General features: G+C 41.9%; 1 protein-coding gene across 2 annotated transcripts in view; it reads left to right on the top strand.

The window, feature by feature from the left end:
• Positions 1–18,026, top strand: part of WTIP (WT1 interacting protein) — a 111,697-nt gene extending 93,671 nt beyond the window's left edge. For both annotated transcript variants that reach the window (XM_073307919.1, XM_073307920.1), the window contains 5 exons: positions 4,948–5,010; positions 10,074–10,204; positions 11,540–11,591; positions 14,384–14,452; positions 17,649–18,026. In XM_073307919.1, coding sequence (XP_073164020.1) covers positions 4,948–5,010; positions 10,074–10,204; positions 11,540–11,591; positions 14,384–14,452; positions 17,649–17,801 — 468 coding nt within the window. In that variant the 3' untranslated portion in view covers positions 17,802–18,026. The remainder of the gene's footprint in view (positions 1–4,947; positions 5,011–10,073; positions 10,205–11,539; positions 11,592–14,383; positions 14,453–17,648) is intronic.
• The last annotated feature ends 1,594 nt before the right edge of the window (positions 18,027–19,620 follow it).

Raw genomic sequence — 19,620 nt, 5'->3', positions numbered from 1 at the left:
CCTTTTAAGCATAAAAGAGAAGGAATCTCAAATCTAGGCTGAGTGGATGAAATTCAACAACTTTTGCAGTGCCATATCTGTGATTTTTAAATAACTTCCTAACATTACTACAGCCAGGTCACCTGCAGTATCTGCCAAAATCTAAGGTATTTGATCTTTTCCCACTAACCTTTACTAGTTTTTAAAAATCTCCATTGAGAAAGCAAAGGTGTCTGCAAGCATCCATCAGAGAGAAAGCAATTTTTGTCACAAGCACACCGGGGGTGGGGGGTGGGGGAGTAGCAGCATCCATTTCATGGACATGGTTAGGCATGCTAAGAAGACATAATGACATGTCTCTAATTTAAGGTAGAAGGTCCTGAAGCCTTTTCCAGATGTATTATTTCTCAATATGTTCTCTCTTTAAACTTCTGATGCAAGCATCAGGGTTTAAAAGATCCGATAGCTGAGGCTGGTTCAAGAACTGATTGCAGAAAGGAGAAATTACTCTCAGTACTTGGTGGGATTACCCTCCATGCATAATTATTCATTAAATGCCCCAAAAACATTGTTAATTTCTTTAGAATATGTTGCACGTTGGACAGAAGAGTCCTTAAAATTTGAGATTATCGGGGGGGGAGGGGGGCAGGGGAGAACAAAACAGATTTAAGTAATCTGGGCAGAATGTGACCTCTTTTTTTCTCTCCCATTGAAACAAAGGCTTTTGGGAAAAATCATTGGTGATTTCTGCCTGTTTGGTAATTAAAGGCTGGGAGACAGCAAACAAAAGAAAGTTCAGCTAGCTAAGGCTTTACCTTTTACTCTTGAACTCCAATATAATTTTCAAGATCTGTATATTTACAAAAAGAACTACCTGAGAAGCTAGAGATAAATAATGCATAGATCATCAAACTCCTGAAACAAGGTATTGACTCTTGCACAGAAAATCACAGATTATAACAACACCTGGAGAGATGGGTGTGAATAAAGAGTTAAATGGGGGAGGAAAGTTAGGACAAAATTGAGATCCCAGAACAGTAAATTGTTAGCTCTCCAGGATCCATTTGTTTTCTTTGTATTTTGGTAAGGAGTATTGTACTTTAAAGTCACAAGAGTGGGAGTGAAGGCGGATGGATGCCTTAGGCTGAGCATTGAATTTTAGAGCTTTCCTCTGCTTGTGTAACAACTTTAACATTGTTCAGTGTTGTTCATGGTATTAGTAACAAAAACCAAACACCTCAATATTTGTGAATATTCAAAAATTCGTCTCATTTATCTTGGGTACATACTGTACATGGGCCCATGCAAGTACATTTCTAGTTCTAGAAGAGTATGTAATTATATTTATCTGCTTCAGAAACAGTAATAGGAGAAAAAGTCACTGGCATGTTCAGAAAAGCTAAACAAAATCCTCTCAGTGAATTTTAAAAGATGGCCAAATATGTGCAGTGTCAGAATTATAAACTCTTGGTACATAAAATGTAAAATAAAACAGAGCTGCATGTTAATGAAAGCATTGAAACCAGTGGTGTCTGTAACAAAGGCACAGGCAAGTAGCCCAAGCCCAGGAGTAGGAGCCAGGAACTCTTGAGTTTAACCCCACCTGTGACTCTCTTGTAGATCCACCATCACTATGGTCTGAGTGATTTACGGACATTTATCCACCCAGCACTCACATGAGGAAAGGAAATATTCTCTCCATTTTGCAGGTGGAAGAACTAAAACATAGGATGAGATTTTCTAAAGCACTTGAGGTTATCTAATGGTTCCCATGGAAGCTATTAACTTCCTTAGGAGCCAAGTTAGACCAACCAAGAGCTCTTTTGAAAATCCCACCCAGTGGGAATGAGAGACTTGTCAAAAACCATACTGGGCTTTGTTGCAGGAACTGAACCTAGTTCTTTTGAGCCCTAGAATTATGCCTTAAGTGCAAGACCATTTTTGCCCTTCTTCAGTCTTGAGCAAGTCACAACTTTTCTGCCTCAGTTTCCCCACCTGCAACATGCGGATAACTATTACTTGACAGGAAGGTTGTGCAGTTTAGTATTAGTAAAGCACTTTAAAGAGGAAAGGTGCAAAGTGCCAAGTATTATTACTGTTTCAGAGTATTGTGTTTTGTGCTCTGTGTTCCTAGAATTTAAAACCTAGAACTGATGTGTGAGCCCTCCATCTTTAGCATAAACACATGTATTGCAGGGTTGAGTTATGAATACCTGGCAAAAGCCATTTATTGTCAAGGATAATACAGATTTAATAGAGCAGTATCCACCATGCTGCTTTACTGTAGAAAAAAGTGCTCCTGAGAGGAGAGGCTATCATTCTTCTCCATCCTATATATATTTAACTCACCAGGGGAGACACATCCAGATCCTAACTCTCATTGAACCAAAAGGTTTCAGGCTCTTCCAGATCAATACTACAATCAGAAAAAGAGCACAATATAGTAGTAAAGAGGGTCATTTCACTGAGCTCATAAGATAGTTTGTCAATGTGATTGGACTTTGTGCCATTTTGTAGCATTTTCTTAAATTGGGTAATCATTCTCTTGTTGCGTTTTTACAAATACAATTCCCCCACTAGAAACAAATTATGGTTTTAATTTAATAGGTTTAGTGATATAAAGAGAGATTGTGTGTCAACAAAACCCTGCCTTCCGACAAATAATGTAATTTACAGCAATCCAGACAGCAATAAATGACATTAACCTGACCACAAGCCATTCAGTTCTTTGGGAATATGGTCCCTGTTAATCAATAACTGGGTAAATGCTCCTTTGCATTCCTTATCAAATGACAGCCAGATGGTACTGTTAAATTCATTCTGACAGGGTTTTGGAATTAGCTGGGTTTATACTATTGTTAATCTTCTGCTGTCTGCTCAGCTAGGACCTCCCCACCTGTTTCCAGCAACCCCTGAGGTCGCAACCTTAGGAAACTGTCTAGCCAGATGGTCATTCAGATACAGTGGAACCAGTGAGATTACCGGGTAGTAGCAGCATCTTTATCTGCTGGAATAAGAATAAGAAAGCAAATATTTTAGTCTTAAAGCTGTTGACAGTAAGGTGGGGAGCGGATCCCAACCATTTCTCTAGGTCTAGACAATTTCACACTAATTCCATTACACAATGCAGCAAAATGACTTGCAGAAATATATGAGTAACATTCTATGGACACTGGTGTATATGAAACAAACAGTCTGAGATGGTCATTTGTTACAATTTAAAAGGTTTAGTTAATCTAAGGGGATTTTTTGTTTTTGTTTTTTTATCATTACATGTGCTGTATTGTCCAATACATAGGAAATATTAAAGCAGACAAAGAGAAGGCTGTGAGAATTGAAATAGCATATTATTTAATTAACAACGTATTTGTCCATTGTGACATGTGAAAGTGACTTCAGTTTATAATTATTTATAACCATGGCCCCAATTTACCACTTATCTGGAAAAATAAAACAAAGAGAATGTCTTGCTAGTTTAGGATCTAATCCAGTGATCACTGAAATCAAAGAAACAGCTCCCATTAACGTCCCTGGCAGTTGGATCAGGCCCTTAGGCCTTGTCTACACTACCGCGGTAAGTCGACCTAAGTTGTGCTACTCCAGCTATGTGAATAATGTAGCTGGAGTCGACATAGCTTACGTTGACTTACTGCGGTGTCTACACCATGCTATGTCGACAGGAGATGCTCTCCCATCTACTTTCCTTAATCGTCTCGTTCCGGTGGAGTACTGGAGTCGACCAGAGAGCGCTCTGCAGTCGATTTAGCAGGTCTTCACTAGACCCGCTAAATTGACCCCCAGGGAATCGATCGCAGCAACGTCAATCCCCAGTAAGGGTAGACATGGCCTTAGTCTCTGTTAGATCCATGGCTGTAAGAACACACCATGCTCTCCAGGCCCAAAGAGCTGGGCTGTGGCACATGATCTACACGTTGAGATCCTACCCTTGGCCTCATGTTCCAAGTCTAGCTCCAAGACCACAGCATGTTTTAGATGAACTTTGCTATAACCCCAAAATGTTCAAATAAACAAATGTTCAACTTACTGTGCAACCAAATGTAAACAACTGAGCAATCATTCCCTGCGATAGGAAAGAGGGCACATGGAGCAGTTTGTTTATATTGGACTGAGGAGTGGGGAGGATAAAGTTCAGCTACTGCAAATATCAGTTTAAAAATTACGTTTGGAGTCCTTCAGGCAAACTCTATGCTATAGGGTATCACTCAGTAGGTCAGCTGTCAGGCTGATAAATTGGTTTACGAATATGCATCTTAGTTCCCCCTTCTCTCAGTCTCTAAACAAGACAGGGTGACATCCTGACCCTACAGCACTTAATGGGAGTTTTGCCATTGAGTTGAACGAAGTCAGGATTTCACTCATACATCCTTACCCACTTTTTATCTTTTTGTAAATACACTTTCATCTGTCCAAAAACAAAATGGAGTTATAATCAAGATTTGAAGAGTGTAACTGTGCTCACAGTCCCCATTATCATAGAATCATAGGGTTGGAAGGGACCTCAGGAGGTCATCTAGCCCAACCCCCCTGCTTCAAAGCAGGGCCAATCCCCAATTTTTGCCCTGATCCCTAAATGGCCCCCTCAAGGATTGAACTCACAACCCTGGGTTTTGCAGGCCAATGCTCAAACCACTGAGCTATCCCTCCCCCCATTATCCTCAATGGGAACTGCATACCTGGATCAGAGGGCAAAACTAACTCAAGCTATTTAAGACTAGTACCTGAAAATGTTCAAAGTATAGTGTGAAACCCTTTGAATCAGTGTCTTCCAAGAGCATTTCAAAGTAGGCCACCAAAAAAGTATTTGAGCCAACAGCGCAGCTTGGTTTGTTTCATCCCAGGTCAGATGGAAAAAACAACACAGCATTCATGCGACGGGTGTAGTTTCAGAAGGAAAGGAAGCGAGATTAGCAATTACTAACAATCCTTTCTCTTCTGTCATTTGAACAGTATTCGGGCTTTCAACAAACAGCGGACAAGTGCTTTGTTTGTGGACACCTCATAATGGAAATGGTAAGAGAGTTAATTCCTTAATTGTGGAATACATTTCTGTTGATGCATTTCAGGGAGTATATTGCAGTGTGCGGTTTGCTTCTGACCTAGTCAGATCATAGCCATGTCTCCACTACTGCCAAGGACATTTTAATCAAGGAATTATCACAATTAAAATGAAAATAAATTCACACGGTGTTGCCATTATCACTTAAATGTATAGAGGGGGCCCTTCTCCTATATCTGAACTTGTGGAACTTTGAGGTTACTGAGAGGTCTGCCAAGCAGGGAGGAGGGGATATAGTCAGCTAGCAGTGAAAACACTTTGGTACATTTTAGTATCACGCCATAAAATATAGAATCTTTTCTGGGGGAAACAAAACAAAAAGGAATGCTGTATAGCTAGGTGAAACAGCAGGAACCGTATCATATGAGAGGGAGCGTGGTCCATTGGTCAGAGCTGGGGGAACAAGGAATCAGAAGTTCTGAGCTCTTTTCCCTTCTCTTGCATTGTGATCTTGTGCACCTCACTTAACCTTTCTGTGCCTCAGTATCCCATTCTGTAAAATGGGAGTAAGAGGAGGTTACTTACCTGTATCTGGAGGTTCTTCAAGATGTGTAGTCCCTATTTGTATTCCGAATGTGAATGTGCAGCGCACCATGTGCTGGAACAGCTCTGTAGCCGTGTCTGTTGACCCGCACATGCATCTTCCTCATGTGCCCAGCCAAGGCTATCAGAGGTTGTGTGGGTTGATGCCGCTCTCAAGCCCTCTTACCGCTAAGCATATAGTCTGCAGCAGAGGGGATGGAGAGCAGGGACTGGAATCCAAATAGGGGCCACATATCTTGATGACCCTCCAGTTACAGGTAAGTAACCTCCTCTTCTCCTTGGCGTGATGGTCCCTATATGGATTCCAAACATGGGTGAGTAGCGAGCAGTGATCAGCATGAAGGTGGACACAAGGACTCACAAGAAGTCACAGACTGCAAAACAGCATGACCAATGGCCGGATCAGCCCCCGCTGCCAGAGCAATAGCGTAGTGAGAGGTGAAGGATGGAGTTCCACGTGGCTGATCGGCAAAAGGCAATTCTGCGAGGCAGGTCAACATGGTGGCTTCTGCTTGTGTGGAGTGAGCCGTGACTCTGGGAGGTGGAGTTATGTTGGAGAGAATGTAGCATTTGTAAATGCAATGGGAGATCCATTTGGAGATGCGCTGCGAGGAGAGGGCTTGGCCCTTGCAGCGTTTGGCAACAGAGTCTGGGTGAGGCATGCCCATGTGCGTTGGAGGTAGAAGGCCAGTGCGTGGCAGACGTCAAGAGACTGCAGTGTCCTGGCTCTGTTGGAGTTGTGGGGGTTTGGGATAGAAGACTGGCAGGTGGTTGAGGTAGAACGCGGACACCACCTTAGCAATGAATTTGGGGTTCAGGCATAAGGGGATCTTGCCTTATGAAAGACAGCATGGTAGGGTCAGCTATCATGGCTCTGTCTGGGGCTTCTTAGGAGATGGACCAGCCAAGTCCACCTGCAACTCGCCCAACCTGGCCCGGCTCAGCTCGGGGAGGCAACACTGCATTTAGAGGCTGTCTCAGACTGGGATCCAGCCTTAGGCCCAGGTCTCATAGACATTAAGGTCAGAAGGGACCATTATGATCATCTAGTCTGACGTCCTGCACAATGCAGGCCACAGAATCTCACCCACCCACTCCTGCAATAAACTCTCACCTATGTCCGAGCTACTGAAGTCCTCAAATCATGGTTTAAAGACTTCAAGGTGCAGAGAATCCTCCAGCAAGTGACCCATGCCCTATGCTACAAAGGAAGGTAAAAAACTCCCAGGGCCTCTTCCAATCTGCCCTGGAGGAAAAGTCCTTCCTGACACCAAATATGGTGATCAGCTGAACCCTGAGCATGTGGGCAAGATTTACCAGCCAGATACCCAGGAAAGAATTCTCTGTAGTAACTCAGATCCCACCCCATCTAACATCCCATCACAGGCCATTGGGCCTATTTACCATGAATAGTTAAAGATCAATTAATTACCAAAATCATGTTATCCCATCATACCATCTCCTCCATAAACTTATCAAGTTTAATCTTGAAGCCAGATAGGTCTTTTGCCCCCACTGCTTCCCTTGGAAGGCTATTCCAGAACTTCACTCCTCTGATGGTTAGAAACCTTCGTCTAATTTCAAGTCTAAACTTCCCGATGGCCAGTTTATATCCATATGTTCTTGTGTCCACATTGGTACTGAGCTTAAATAACGTCAGTGTCTCATGCTCACGGCGGGGCTTGTATCTATGCAGAACGCTAACATGCTACAAAAACAAGAAAAAATTAGTATCCACAGCAATATACACAAGAAGGAATGGACAGCCAACTCTCCTAGCGAGGCTAAGAACCAGGAGCAAGGGGGGTTCCAACTCTGACCATGTGGCGGTGAGAGGGAACTGGAGCGGTGGCATTCCACACGGCCTCTCCTAGCCTCAGCTGCACAAGGCGGACGCATGTAAGAGTCAGCAGACCCTGCTACAGAACTGTTCGGGCACACGGCGCACGTGCGCATCCAATAGGGACTAATCACTTGAAGAATACTTACTGGGCACAGCAGCGACACAAGGCTGCACTGATTATTGTTGGTAAAGGACTTTGAGATCCTCCCGTGGGAATGTAGTTGCTATTACCACCAATCCAGGAGAATAAAACTGAAAGGAGGGAAAAAATTCACAATTTATAGATCCATGAATTAGTACAAAACCTAAAGGAGCCACACCAGAAGCTCTTTGGTTATACCACTGACAGGACAAAGAAGCTGGACTTATTTTCTGGGGCTACATGCTGTCCTCCTGTAACAGCAGCAGTCCCCCCTGCTGGCCCATCAGCAGCTCTTGCTCTCCCATTGATTTACACAGTTTACACCTATTAAAATAAATGAGTGCTACCCATAAATCCCCCTTCTGTGCATTGATGGGAGAACAGACCCCAGCAGACAGCAGCAGTGTGGCCCACAAAGCTACGAGCTGATTTGATGTCTCTATTAATGAGGAGGGGAGCTTACAGCTGTGGCTTGAAGAGAGCTAGCATCCAGAACTGATTTTTTTTTTTTTTTTTAAGGGAAAGAAAAGGGGTATATTGAGCCAAATGCACCCTCTAGAGTGAGACCAGGGTTGAATTTGGCCCAAGCAAAAAGTCCCAAACAAAATGGATTAAATGCATGTTAAAGAACTCTGTAGACTATAGCTGAGTGTTAATAAGATTCTAGTACACCAGTGTTATCCTCTTGGCTTAAAATGTATTAAAATGTTAGCACACAGTTGTTAAATAGCGACTAAATTGCAAGCACTGACGTTTGGGAGGGTCTGGAAATGAGAGTTGGCTGGGATGACTTAGCTAATGAGGATTCTTACTCCTATCTGGGTGCCCCAGTTGGACAAGGATATTGTTCGTTTTAGCCTGAGAACAAATTTCTAGAGCTGTGAAGGAGGGGAAGGGTCATTTCAGGAGTCCATAGTATCTAGCTGGTGGGGAGCTCTGTAGTAGGAAGCTTGGCAGGTGATCATCTGCCTTCTCCTATCAGCAAGCATGCTACAACAAAAGGAAATATTGCTGTGAGTGCCAGAAATTAAGCAGTCTTATTTGGCTAATTCCTTCAAGCCCTTCCCCAGTAATGAGTAGGAAAACAAACATGTCTATGCAGTAGTGGGAATCCTGCTTATCATTGCACAAGGTAAAAAAAAAAAAAAAAAATCAGACCTATGACACCTCCACAGACTTGGGCCCGAAGCTGCTCAGTAGTTGGAATTGCAGTTGACTCAGTGGTAGTTTTGTGCCCTCAATGTCTGCAAAGTCAGATCAATGTAATAATTGGTCCATTATCTGTATAGCCAGATACCAAGGCAATGCATGTGGTAAAACAGAGAGAGAGAGAGAGAGAATATGAGTAGTTTCTGAGTAATGACAGACATACAGATCAAATTAAACTTGGTACCCTGTCACTGACTAGATAATCCTAGGGTATTCTTTAAAAAACACAATTGGACTGTAGTTCATACTTTTTCCTAGGCACCGAGTTTTATTGATTTGAACTTTACTCATAAAAATATTCACAGGGCTTTAGGACCTTAGAGGGGAAAGGATCTTTAACTTGTTAGCTTCTCAAGACTGAGCTAAGGGGGAATGTACTGGCAGATACAATTTCAAATTGCTTTCAGAAGGTGTCACCCACAAAAAATATCCGATGTAACTTGTTGTGAGCTGCGTAATGTAATGGTATGGGAGGCAAAATAAATTCCCAGTGTTGCCCCATATGCCTGGCACAGCCTCCTTGAAATACCACCGCTGCAATGGAAAGGTTTTATTTGCAAGATCACCAGCAGCAAAAGGGGGTATAGAAGGGACTGTGCTGGAAGCCAGTTGCTGAAACACTGATTGGCAGAGTCTCAAAAGCCTGTGACAGTTCTGAGGTTCAGTGAATATAAACTGATACTAAGATAGACCTGATCAGCCTGTAAAAGAGAGAGCCATCACTGTGACAGTGAAGTAGAGGATAGCCGGGCTGTATTTGTGGTGGCTTAGAGCAACTAATAAATATTTGTAATTTACCGTTTTCATAGATTCATGGATTTTAAGGCCACAAGGGACCATTTAGACTGACTTCCTATATATCACACGCCATTTAATTTCACCCCTGTATTGAGCCCAGTAACTTTTGTTTGGCTAAAACATACATATCTTCCAGAAAGGCATCCAGTCTCCATCCGAAGACATTTTTACTTTTGGTTGTGCATGAAGAGTTCTGGTTTAATGTACATCCATTTGCAATATCATGCCTTCATAATGAACGGTGAAGCTACTTTCCCATTGTACTCCCAATTTTCACAGTCCCCTAACATCACCAAGGGCCTGGTGCAGAGCCCATTGAAATTAATGAGAATCTGGTTTGGATCAGGCCCTTTGCTGGTGAAGCCACAAAGTCAATATTTCTTCCTGAGGAGCATACCTTGTTTAAAATTAGAAATGCTGATGCACGGGGGATGTTGTCTGGAAAACAAATATTCTCATTTTGTCATCTGGCTCTTCTTAAGATCTTACAGGCTCTTGGAAAGTCATACCATCCTGGCTGTTTCCGCTGTGTGGTCTGTAATGAATGTTTGGACGGAGTCCCCTTCACTGTAGACGTGGAGAACAATATTTACTGTGTCAAAGACTATCACACGTAAGAACACAGATGCATTGACTGCTTTTGAAAAGTTGTTCATATTGAATCATCTTTGCAATAGACACTGATTTCAATGGGAGCTAGGTGCCTAAATACTTTTAAAACTCTGGCCTGGAGTCTTACTCCTATTTGCCCCAAGACCCCTTTACACCACTCTGACAGCATAAAGAGTCACTTACATTTACATCCACTTAAAGGCTACTTTATAGCAGTAAAGAAGCATCAGGCTTAATGCACAAACCCTCTCCTGAGGGGCTGTTGAGGTTTCTCAAACTCATAGGAGTATGGGTTTGTGTGCACACAGGTAAATCCTCTGTTCCTGACAGAGCCTAGCTCTATTAATCATGGGTAGTAATGGAATATAATGGCCCATAATATTCCAGTTAGGGTTAGAATTGCGTGTGTCATCCTGATGACAACTCTTTGAATTGTGCTGAGGTTCAGTAATCACTCTGGGATTCCCTTCTGTCAAAGAGAATGTGAAGGCTCTTAGGTACTATCACCACTATATCACAAACCATAGGCCCAAGTCCTGCAATGGGATCTACTAATGCAGACCCCTGTGCCCAAGAGGAATCACACTGAAGTCAACAGGATTCCAGATCCACTCTAATCCATCCCAGCACGGCAGTGGAGTGAATATTAGCACAGCTGGTCTATAGCACAGTTGTAGGTAAGAATGTGTGACCAGTTCAGCGTGAGCAGCTTACCCCCAACCACCACTTATAGCCAACACCTTTTCTTCAAGCCAACTGCGGCTTCTGAACACAGGTGTTAGAGCTCTAATCACAGAGGAAAGTTGTTCAAGCCCTGTGATGGACAAAGTCCTGGAATGATCTTCGCCATACAGTCCCTCTCTCTCACTGGTTCCCAACTTTTTCCATACCGAGAGCCCCTGGAACTCCCCCTCCAGTTACTTGGGACCCACTGTTCTCCCATTTAGCAGTAAGAGAAGGACAGGATGGTCATACTACCCTGACACCTGTTGGGTCACAACCCTCAAGTCAAGAAACACTTCTCTGTCTATACAGGTTCATGGAGGAAATGGGTATTGCATTTATTAATAAGAGTGTTGGATTCAATAGTCAACAGAGGAGGGGAAAAGGTACCTGTTGATGTTTGAGAGATCTGACATAGAAATAGAAGCAAGAGGTAGAGATAGGCTTGAATCAGCCCTTTCCCGGATCCAAACTTTCGCAGAGTTTGAATTCCTGATTTGGATCCATATTTTGCAGTTAAAGCCCATCTCTAAAGAGAAGCTATGCTTGAAATGCTCTCAGGGTTCTACATTTTTTAAATTTAATTTGAACATTTTCTCTTCTTGACTCATAGCGTTTTTGCACCAAAATGCGCTTCCTGTAACCAGCCAATTCTACCAGCACAGGTATGAAGTTTTGTGGGGGGGTGTGGGTGTGTGTAACTTGTTAGATAATGTGGTTGTTTGCATATGGACATTTTTCAAAGATCTGCTCAAACACAGTAAGAAATAGACACCTTGGCTATTCAAGACCCTTTTCCCCATCCCCAGAATGAACTGTATATCTAATACAAAATTAAACACAGCTCAGCAATAATATAATTCTTATACAACTCCAAGAGTCATAATAATCATAGTACTTAGCAATTTTATACACTAAAGCACTTTGTATCCTTTGGGTGCTTCAGGGGTATTAATTAACATTGCTGTACATCTGATTCAATTCAAAGCCCTGGCTAGAGAACTGAGAACAGACTGTTTATTTTCAGACTCTCTCAACTTCCCATTCATTCAAGAAGTACACTTTGATTGCTAAATATGATGTTAGCTGTTAAGATATCCAGGCTCCAAACAGGGGATGATGGTAACATTTGCCCTGTTCAAAGAGCACATGGCCTCAGCCATGTCACAGTGGCATGGATGAAAGTGCTGCAGAAAGTTGGCTATGATGTTTGAGGCAGAGCTGGGGAACCAGGTATTTGAGATGGATCTGAAGCAAAACGCTGGTTCCAAACCCCACCAAGCTTTGGGCCCATCTCTGTCTGGTGAATTGAAACCAGAACTCCAGAACCAAACCTACTCAACCTTTTGAGGAAGACAAGGCTTCAGAGCTTGTACAAGCAGCACTAATATGGCCTGAACGTTAAACTGATTTTCAGGACAGAATATCATCACTGTTCATGGTGATGGATATGACAGACCCTGTGTTAGTTTCAACCTGCTGCACAAAGAAGTGAGGATGCAAATTAACTGTAGGAAAGAGGTCTTACCAAACCGTGCAAAGTGAGGATTTACGGGATTTTATTTTCAATAAGCCCACGAGCAGGTGCTGTTTACTTAATAAGAGTTTACTTTGCCAAAGTTACACATACACAGCTCAAGTAATTTGTTATAGGTCTCCCTGCCAGTAGTTACAATAATGATACCAGAACTATCTTGGGGCCCAGTCCTGTAAGCAGCCTCCCAGGAAGTGCTGGGTTCCCCCAACTCCATGGAAATCAATGGAAATTGGGGGCGCTCAATGCATTGCAACTGTAGCTCCTGGGAAGCAGCTGGTGTTCAAACCCATCTTGAGTATGAAATGTATAGGGCCTTATTCGACCACCTTTACGCATATTGAGTAGCATCTTACTCTGTGAATAGTCCTATTGATTGCAAGAGGGTACTATGCAACATGAAAAGAAGTGGCAGAATCAAGCCAATAACAGCAGGACTGAACTGAGCAAAACCAAAATTCAGATTTATTTAAATTGTCTTTGACCAAATGGTTGAATACTTTGGCATTTGATCCCTGCTTATGTTTATCTTTAGCTGGAAGTGGCACTTTGGCATAGAACAACATTTGTACGTGAAGAGAGGATCCGTTCACCCACATACCTTCTTATTGTCCTGTCTGCATGTGACACTAACGCATACTCTGCTAGTAGTGACATGAAAATGGCATAGAACCAGCAGCACTCTTATCATCCAAGAGGCAGTGACTAGTCAGCTCGAGGTTATAGTCCAGGGCCTGACAATTTCCCCCCCCCCCCCACGCACACTTACTTCCTGGTGCACATTCCATGTTTCCAGACTAATAGTACGCATTGTGCAGGCCACATCATGTTCATCCCATATCCCATTGAGCCTGTGTCTGCCATGCACAATGGGGAATGTGACATGCCATAATTCTGCTCCTCCAATGCACATCAGGTATAAGCGCCACAATCTTACACATATTGCTTCAGTGAGGTGCCTGCATCTCTCATACTTGAAATGCTTCTAAAGAAGAGCCTGCGACAGCATGCCCGGATTCCATGTGTTCTCTTTAGTCTCATCTATTTCCCTGTATTTTGCATATTACAGAGTAACCCTTCCCCTAAAAGCTTGGCCCATTCTATCCCATCCTCTGACTTAGCTGGCAGTTAACAAGACTTGCAGCAAACCTCCTCCAAGCACTTGATATGCTGTTTCCCAAGGAGGGTGTATGTGTTACTTCAAGTCTGGCAGGTCAGGTAATGACTTGCCTGCCACTCCTCTCCAGAGAGCATCAGATGTGACGCAGGCTGTAAGCACACCTGGAACTAGAAACAATTCAAAGCAAAATTTTAAAGGAAGCTTCATTTTCAGTGGCTCAGAAAAGGAGTTGGTGAAGTTACCTGTGACGTACGTGCTGTTTTACAGGGCCTGGGTTGGCATACGTGCACTAATGCATGTGTAGCCACTGGCCAGGGTACTGGCCACTCACATAGCTAATAGTTGTGCTATCTGATTATGCAAATTTCCAGCTGGTGGTGATAGTGTGTGTGTGTGTGTGTGTGTGTGTGTGTGTGTGCGCGCGCGCGCACGCAACTGTTGGTGGAAAGTCAAACCCAAAGCAGCTGCAAAGAACAGAGCTTAATAAATTGTCGTTTCTGGTTGGCAATTTATTCCAAATCCTGGGTTCCCTTTGAACATGGCTCATTTTCAAGAAGAGTCCTAGGAACTTGTGAACCATGGGCCAAATTCTGATCTTTGAATAGACATGAGAAGTTGCCAATGACTTCAGAGGGACCTGTGCATGTGAAGCTGAGGTCTAAACAGGTGGCTCCTAGAGATCAAGGATACCTACCCTGCCAGAATACTAATATGTTACAAACTGTAAGCAACAGGTAGAAAATTGACAAAATGCCACCTACATTCCTGATCTGATTTTTTTTCCTCTCTATTTTCCAAACCAGGGCTCTGAGGAGACCATTCGAGTGGTGTCAATGGACAGAGATTACCATGTGGAATGTTATCACTGCGAGGTAAACCTGTAGCATCTCTGCCACTGAGTTGGATCAAGGCAAGATCTGGCCTTTAGGAGCAGAGGATGCCTGAGTGTAGCAGTGAATCAGTGGCTGGGCTTTAGATGGTGATGTGGTCCATAGTGAGTAGTTCCAGCCAGCTGTCTGCTGGCATGGTCTGTCTTACTTGGCACTAAGAGCAAAAAGGCAGAAGTGGGAGGAAGACAAGAGCTCCTCAGAGGAGTTTGTCAGGGACAGGTTTTCAAGTGAGGGAGGGGAGTGGGGGAGAGGAAAGCTAAGCGAGGGATCCTGAAATTCAATGAGTCAGTCTACCCCAGCTGTCTCTCAGATGGGGAAGCCATCCATTTCTGTTAATGTTTTAAGAAAATAACTTTTTTAATCAATCATAGGAAATCTCAATATCCAAGAGATGGCAGCTCTCTCGCTTTCTCCCCCGCAACTTTATATTAGAATGCCCCACTGAGGATTTATTTTCAGTTCTCTTTCGTTATTCAGTTCACCATTCTCCCTCCAGCTTGAAGCAACTCAGCCTCCCTGCTTTCATCCAGGATGGCTAACTGCATTATGTGCATAGATAACATAGTTAGACATCTGCCTGCCGTGGGCATATGTACCCACACACCTTCTGGGGGTGGTGTTCTGTCCCATCTAGTGGCACCGAGACCACAGAGAGAGAGATGAATGAGTCTGTTCTACACCTGAGCTAAGGGCTGTATGGCTTTTAGCTCATGCACTAAGCTCCAGAGGTCCCGCCCACTGACAACTGGGGTGTGTCAGCGTGTTACACATACACAGATATTGGACAGGAAAAGCTGTGGGCTGTTTTACAGGCTGGACTCGGGCTCCTTTGAAAATGGGGCCATTAAAATAGTGCATTTCAGCTGTCAAGGTTTCCAAAAGTGACTTGGGAATTTTTGGAGTCATTCGTTTTTGGGTACCAGGTTGAGAGACACTAAAGGTGCTTGGCTTCCAGAAGAGCTGAGCACCTGCTCCTGAAAACCCTTTCAGATGTCACCTTGGGCACCCAAACGCACTAGTCCCTTTGGAAAGCCTTCTAACTCAGCAGGAATTAAATGTTCATTCAAGAGAAGAGGCATATGAAAGGAATTTTCATAGTATTTGTGTTGCAAACCAAACAGCAGTTTGTAAATCAGTAGGGCTCCTTTTAAAACTGAAATTCATTAAGAGGACAGCCTTTTTTAGGGCAACTTTGTATGTTTGTGCAGCAAGATAGGAGAAAAAAGAAGAGGTGGGGGGCCAGGTATATTATTAGCATTTGGCATTTCTTTAGTGAATCCCTAGTCATTAAAACTCTAAACAAGGGACTGAACTAACAGAGCTTTGCCAGTGGGTAGCACGCCTGCTGCCATGACTGCAATTCGATACAGTGCTTGGCTAGCAATTAACGAGCCAGAGCCCAGACTCTTATGTCTCACTCCTGGTTTATTTCATTCTCAGACCCCCATCAAATCTGCTGTTCAGTCCACTTTTATGAGCCTGCTATCTAGTCTGTCATGATTCTAATTCAAGATCTGAGGCGTATGGTCTAAAAATAATTGGGCATTCAGAGTTTGCAGTGTTTACCTACACTGTGGGGAACATTTGTCAATATAGCAGAGTCTATAGGAGGAAGAAAGACGTGCCATATTCCAGCTACTGTGATTTCTTTACAGGGAAGGGTAATACATTTTAAAAAAGGACTCTGTGGTGGAACTGTTTCAAAATTTCCTACCTAATTAAATGGGAAAGAATGTGTGAGATTCATTTATAAACTGTGATGGAAGCTAAGTCATAAAATCTCAAGTTCCTTCCTGTTACCTCTGTATTTCCTAACTTAATTTATCAATGTCTGGCCAAAAAAAAAAAAAAAAAAAAAACCAAAACCAACAAGATTTCCAACAATGATCTTTTTTCTTTACCAAAGTGGTCTCTTAGATTACTGTAATCTTTTAAGTTAAGTGATATAAAATTATTAAGTAAATATAAATTATTGAATTATCTGAATAATAAAAGGTCCCTAAACTTTTATAAAATGCTCCTGTATTGCCTGAAAGCACATTAATACCTTATTCTTTCTTGTACTCTCACTTTAGAAATATGACAACTTCCATAGCTTACGGTAAAATGCTCAAATCTTAACAGATCACATTTAAAATATGATTAATTAAACTTTGCCTCATCTTTGATATTAAAAATATAAGGTGAGGAGCACTGAAAATTATCTAGTTGCACATATTGCTCAACTTTGTCAGGATTACCTAGAAGCTGGAATTTCTATGTACTCCCTACCCTCTTTCCAAATCCCGGAATCCAAATGTAAAACCTCCATGATTTGCCTGACCTCAACTGGCATGGATAAGTAACCAAGAGACTCTCTGAACACAAGCATTTCCCTGCTGCAGCACACAATTGTCACCAAGGAGGACTCCTATTTTGCTTGGGTTATTTTCTTTTTACCTCTGGTACTTACTCTTGGCTGAAATTATTGGCCATTCTATGGAGGTATTTTGTAAATATGTAAATATTTTGTAAAAATATGGCAACTTTACTTCATCTAGTCTAAATTTAATCTGAGAAACGTACTATAGAAAGGGAAGAGACCTACTTAGTGAGAGGCCTAAATTGGAACATGAGGCCTGACACCCATTGAACTTTGCAACTTGCCTCATATCTCTAAATTATGCCCCAACCAGAACACCAATCTTAGGAAGTCCGTTCTTCATCACAATTCAAAATTCAAATGGGTTCTCTCTCGCCCAAATGATAGTCTGTCTTTACTCAGCTCTTCTCTGGTTCTCCAACTATCTCTGCTCTTCCTCACTCCAAGTCCAACATCATTCAGCTTGTCTGACCGGCTCCATATTTAAGAGGTCAGCGTGTGCTGCCTTACCATGTGATTAGTCTGATCTTTGTCATGGCTAGACCTATGAGGTGGACTGAAGAAAATAAATGCAGGTGTCAACCTGAGAAGATATGCCACAAAACTGCATAAATTTCATATTCCCTTAGATTTCAGTGATGTCACTCTTAATACATTATAGTCAAATGTCCATCTACCAAATAGTTCTGAGATTGCTGCAGTTAACAGGAAAGAGAGAACAAGAGACACCTTAGAGGCTTCAAAGTCTGAATGATGTTTTATTGAAATGACAATCATTCACTAGTTAACTTGTGGATGTGTGTTTGTTTCTCTTAGGACTGCGGTCTCCAGCTCAACGATGAGGAAGGCCATCGTTGCTATCCTTTAGAGGGACACCTACTCTGTCATGGCTGTCATATTAGGCGCCTCAATATCAAAGTGTCACCACATCCACCTCCAAGCTATCCAATGCATGTTACAGAGCTCTAAAAGACACTTTCTGTAGCAATGAATCACTAGAAAGAAGATGGAAGAACTAAAAATGACTTTCCAGTTTTTAAAGATGAAATTTCTCTAATAACCATCTAAACCAGCTAAGTTATTTATTATTTTTTTTAAATCATATGTCAGAGGGCCTCTATGATCATGTCCATGTTTCTATTTACCTTCAGCATTTTCACTGAGACACCACTTACTTGGAAAAAAAAAAAAAAATGTGCGCACCGCTGAACTAACTGTAAGCAGCAACATTTCCCAGTACAGTGGTACGAAAGGCTCTGTTCTACACTCCTTGTTTGCTTCATTCCAGTGGGAGTTTTGCCCAAGTAAGAAGTATAAAATTCATCCCCCAAATTTAGCAACATACATATCACAACAAGCGTGATAAGATAAATACTAGCATTTTAGCTAGTCCCATTGCATCCTGGTCTTAGAGAATAAACATTCTCACATTTCTAGAATACTTAGATTCCCAGTAGTAGTTAATAGGAAGCAAAGTAAATATATATTTTAGTAAGAAAAATCTTCAAACGTGGGTTAATTAGTAATTAATAGTATTCACACCTATGAAAGGCTTCAGGCCAGTGTCTTTTCCATCCTATTTGCTATCACAGTGAGCCAACAGAGTATTTAGCCTGCTGCAGAAACATGACAGGTGTCTTCTATAGGAAGCACATTGCAGAAGAATGTGTCCATTTGAAAAGTTAAGATTATTTCATAAAGGGTTATTGCGTATGAAGAAAATTCTGGCTCTCCATAATAACTTGCCATTTACATGCTTGGTTTTTTGTAGCTTGTAGTGGCGTGAGACTAGCCACAGCTTTGGAAGCATGTGTCATATTCTTCTGGTGATTTGGCACTTACTAAGCAGTCCATCTTTTAAACCTGTTTGGGTTACTAGGTTTAGCAGTCCTTTTGGCCATGCAAGGAGACATTTCTGTGTCTTGATCCTACTTGTTTTATACAAGACTTCATTTGTTATAAACTGCTTTGCAATTTTTTGTCGTTACATTTTTTAAATGGGCAGCAGTTTTGTCATCTTTTCAGTTTGATGTGTTCTTCTCCAGATGTAGTTTTGAATGATTACAGTGATGATCTTCATTTGAAAACCAAGCATGATTTAGCAGAAATAATAATTTAGGGTTTCAGACAATTGAAACAGAAATTGGTATTTTATAACAAGTATTAGATGTACACAGAATGTACACACTTTCATCTTTTGCATAAGCTTTTACAATAACCTCAGAAGTCTGGGGTAATATATATCTTCCATATAGGAAGTTAGATGAATCTTTTTTTAATGTTTGTTTTCTACTGTGCTTTGATGATTTACATGCAATCACACATCTCTATGTTTAAATAACAATTCCATGTATTCTCATGAGAATTGAGCTACACTTTCCTGAAATTATTTTATAGTTTGAAATGTGGCCATCGCTCCCTTCCTTAGATATATTTAATTATGACAAAATTCTTTTACTGTGGATTAGGTGGAAATATCAGGCAAGATTCTCAACACATGTAAATTGAAAGAACTGTAGTGACTTCAATGAAGCTATGCAGGTTTATACCACCTAAGAATCTGGCCCATCAGTTTTAGGATTGTCACATGTTAAGTTTCATCAAACTAATTAAGGAAATAGCTATTTGGCGACTCCATTGATGCAATAAGGCAATTCAGGATATGGTTGGAAAGCACAAGGAGCAACCAATAGGCTCTGATTCCTGAACAGAATAATTAACTCATGAGATTCTCACTCGCTTTATACAGCTTTTTGATATTCCAAAATATCTTTATGGTAAAAAAAAA

This window comes from Lepidochelys kempii, chromosome 12, assembly GCF_965140265.1.
Source record: "Lepidochelys kempii isolate rLepKem1 chromosome 12, rLepKem1.hap2, whole genome shotgun sequence".
Lineage (NCBI taxonomy): Eukaryota > Metazoa > Chordata > Testudines > Cheloniidae > Lepidochelys > Lepidochelys kempii.
This window is presented reverse-complemented; position numbering and strand designations above follow the sequence as displayed.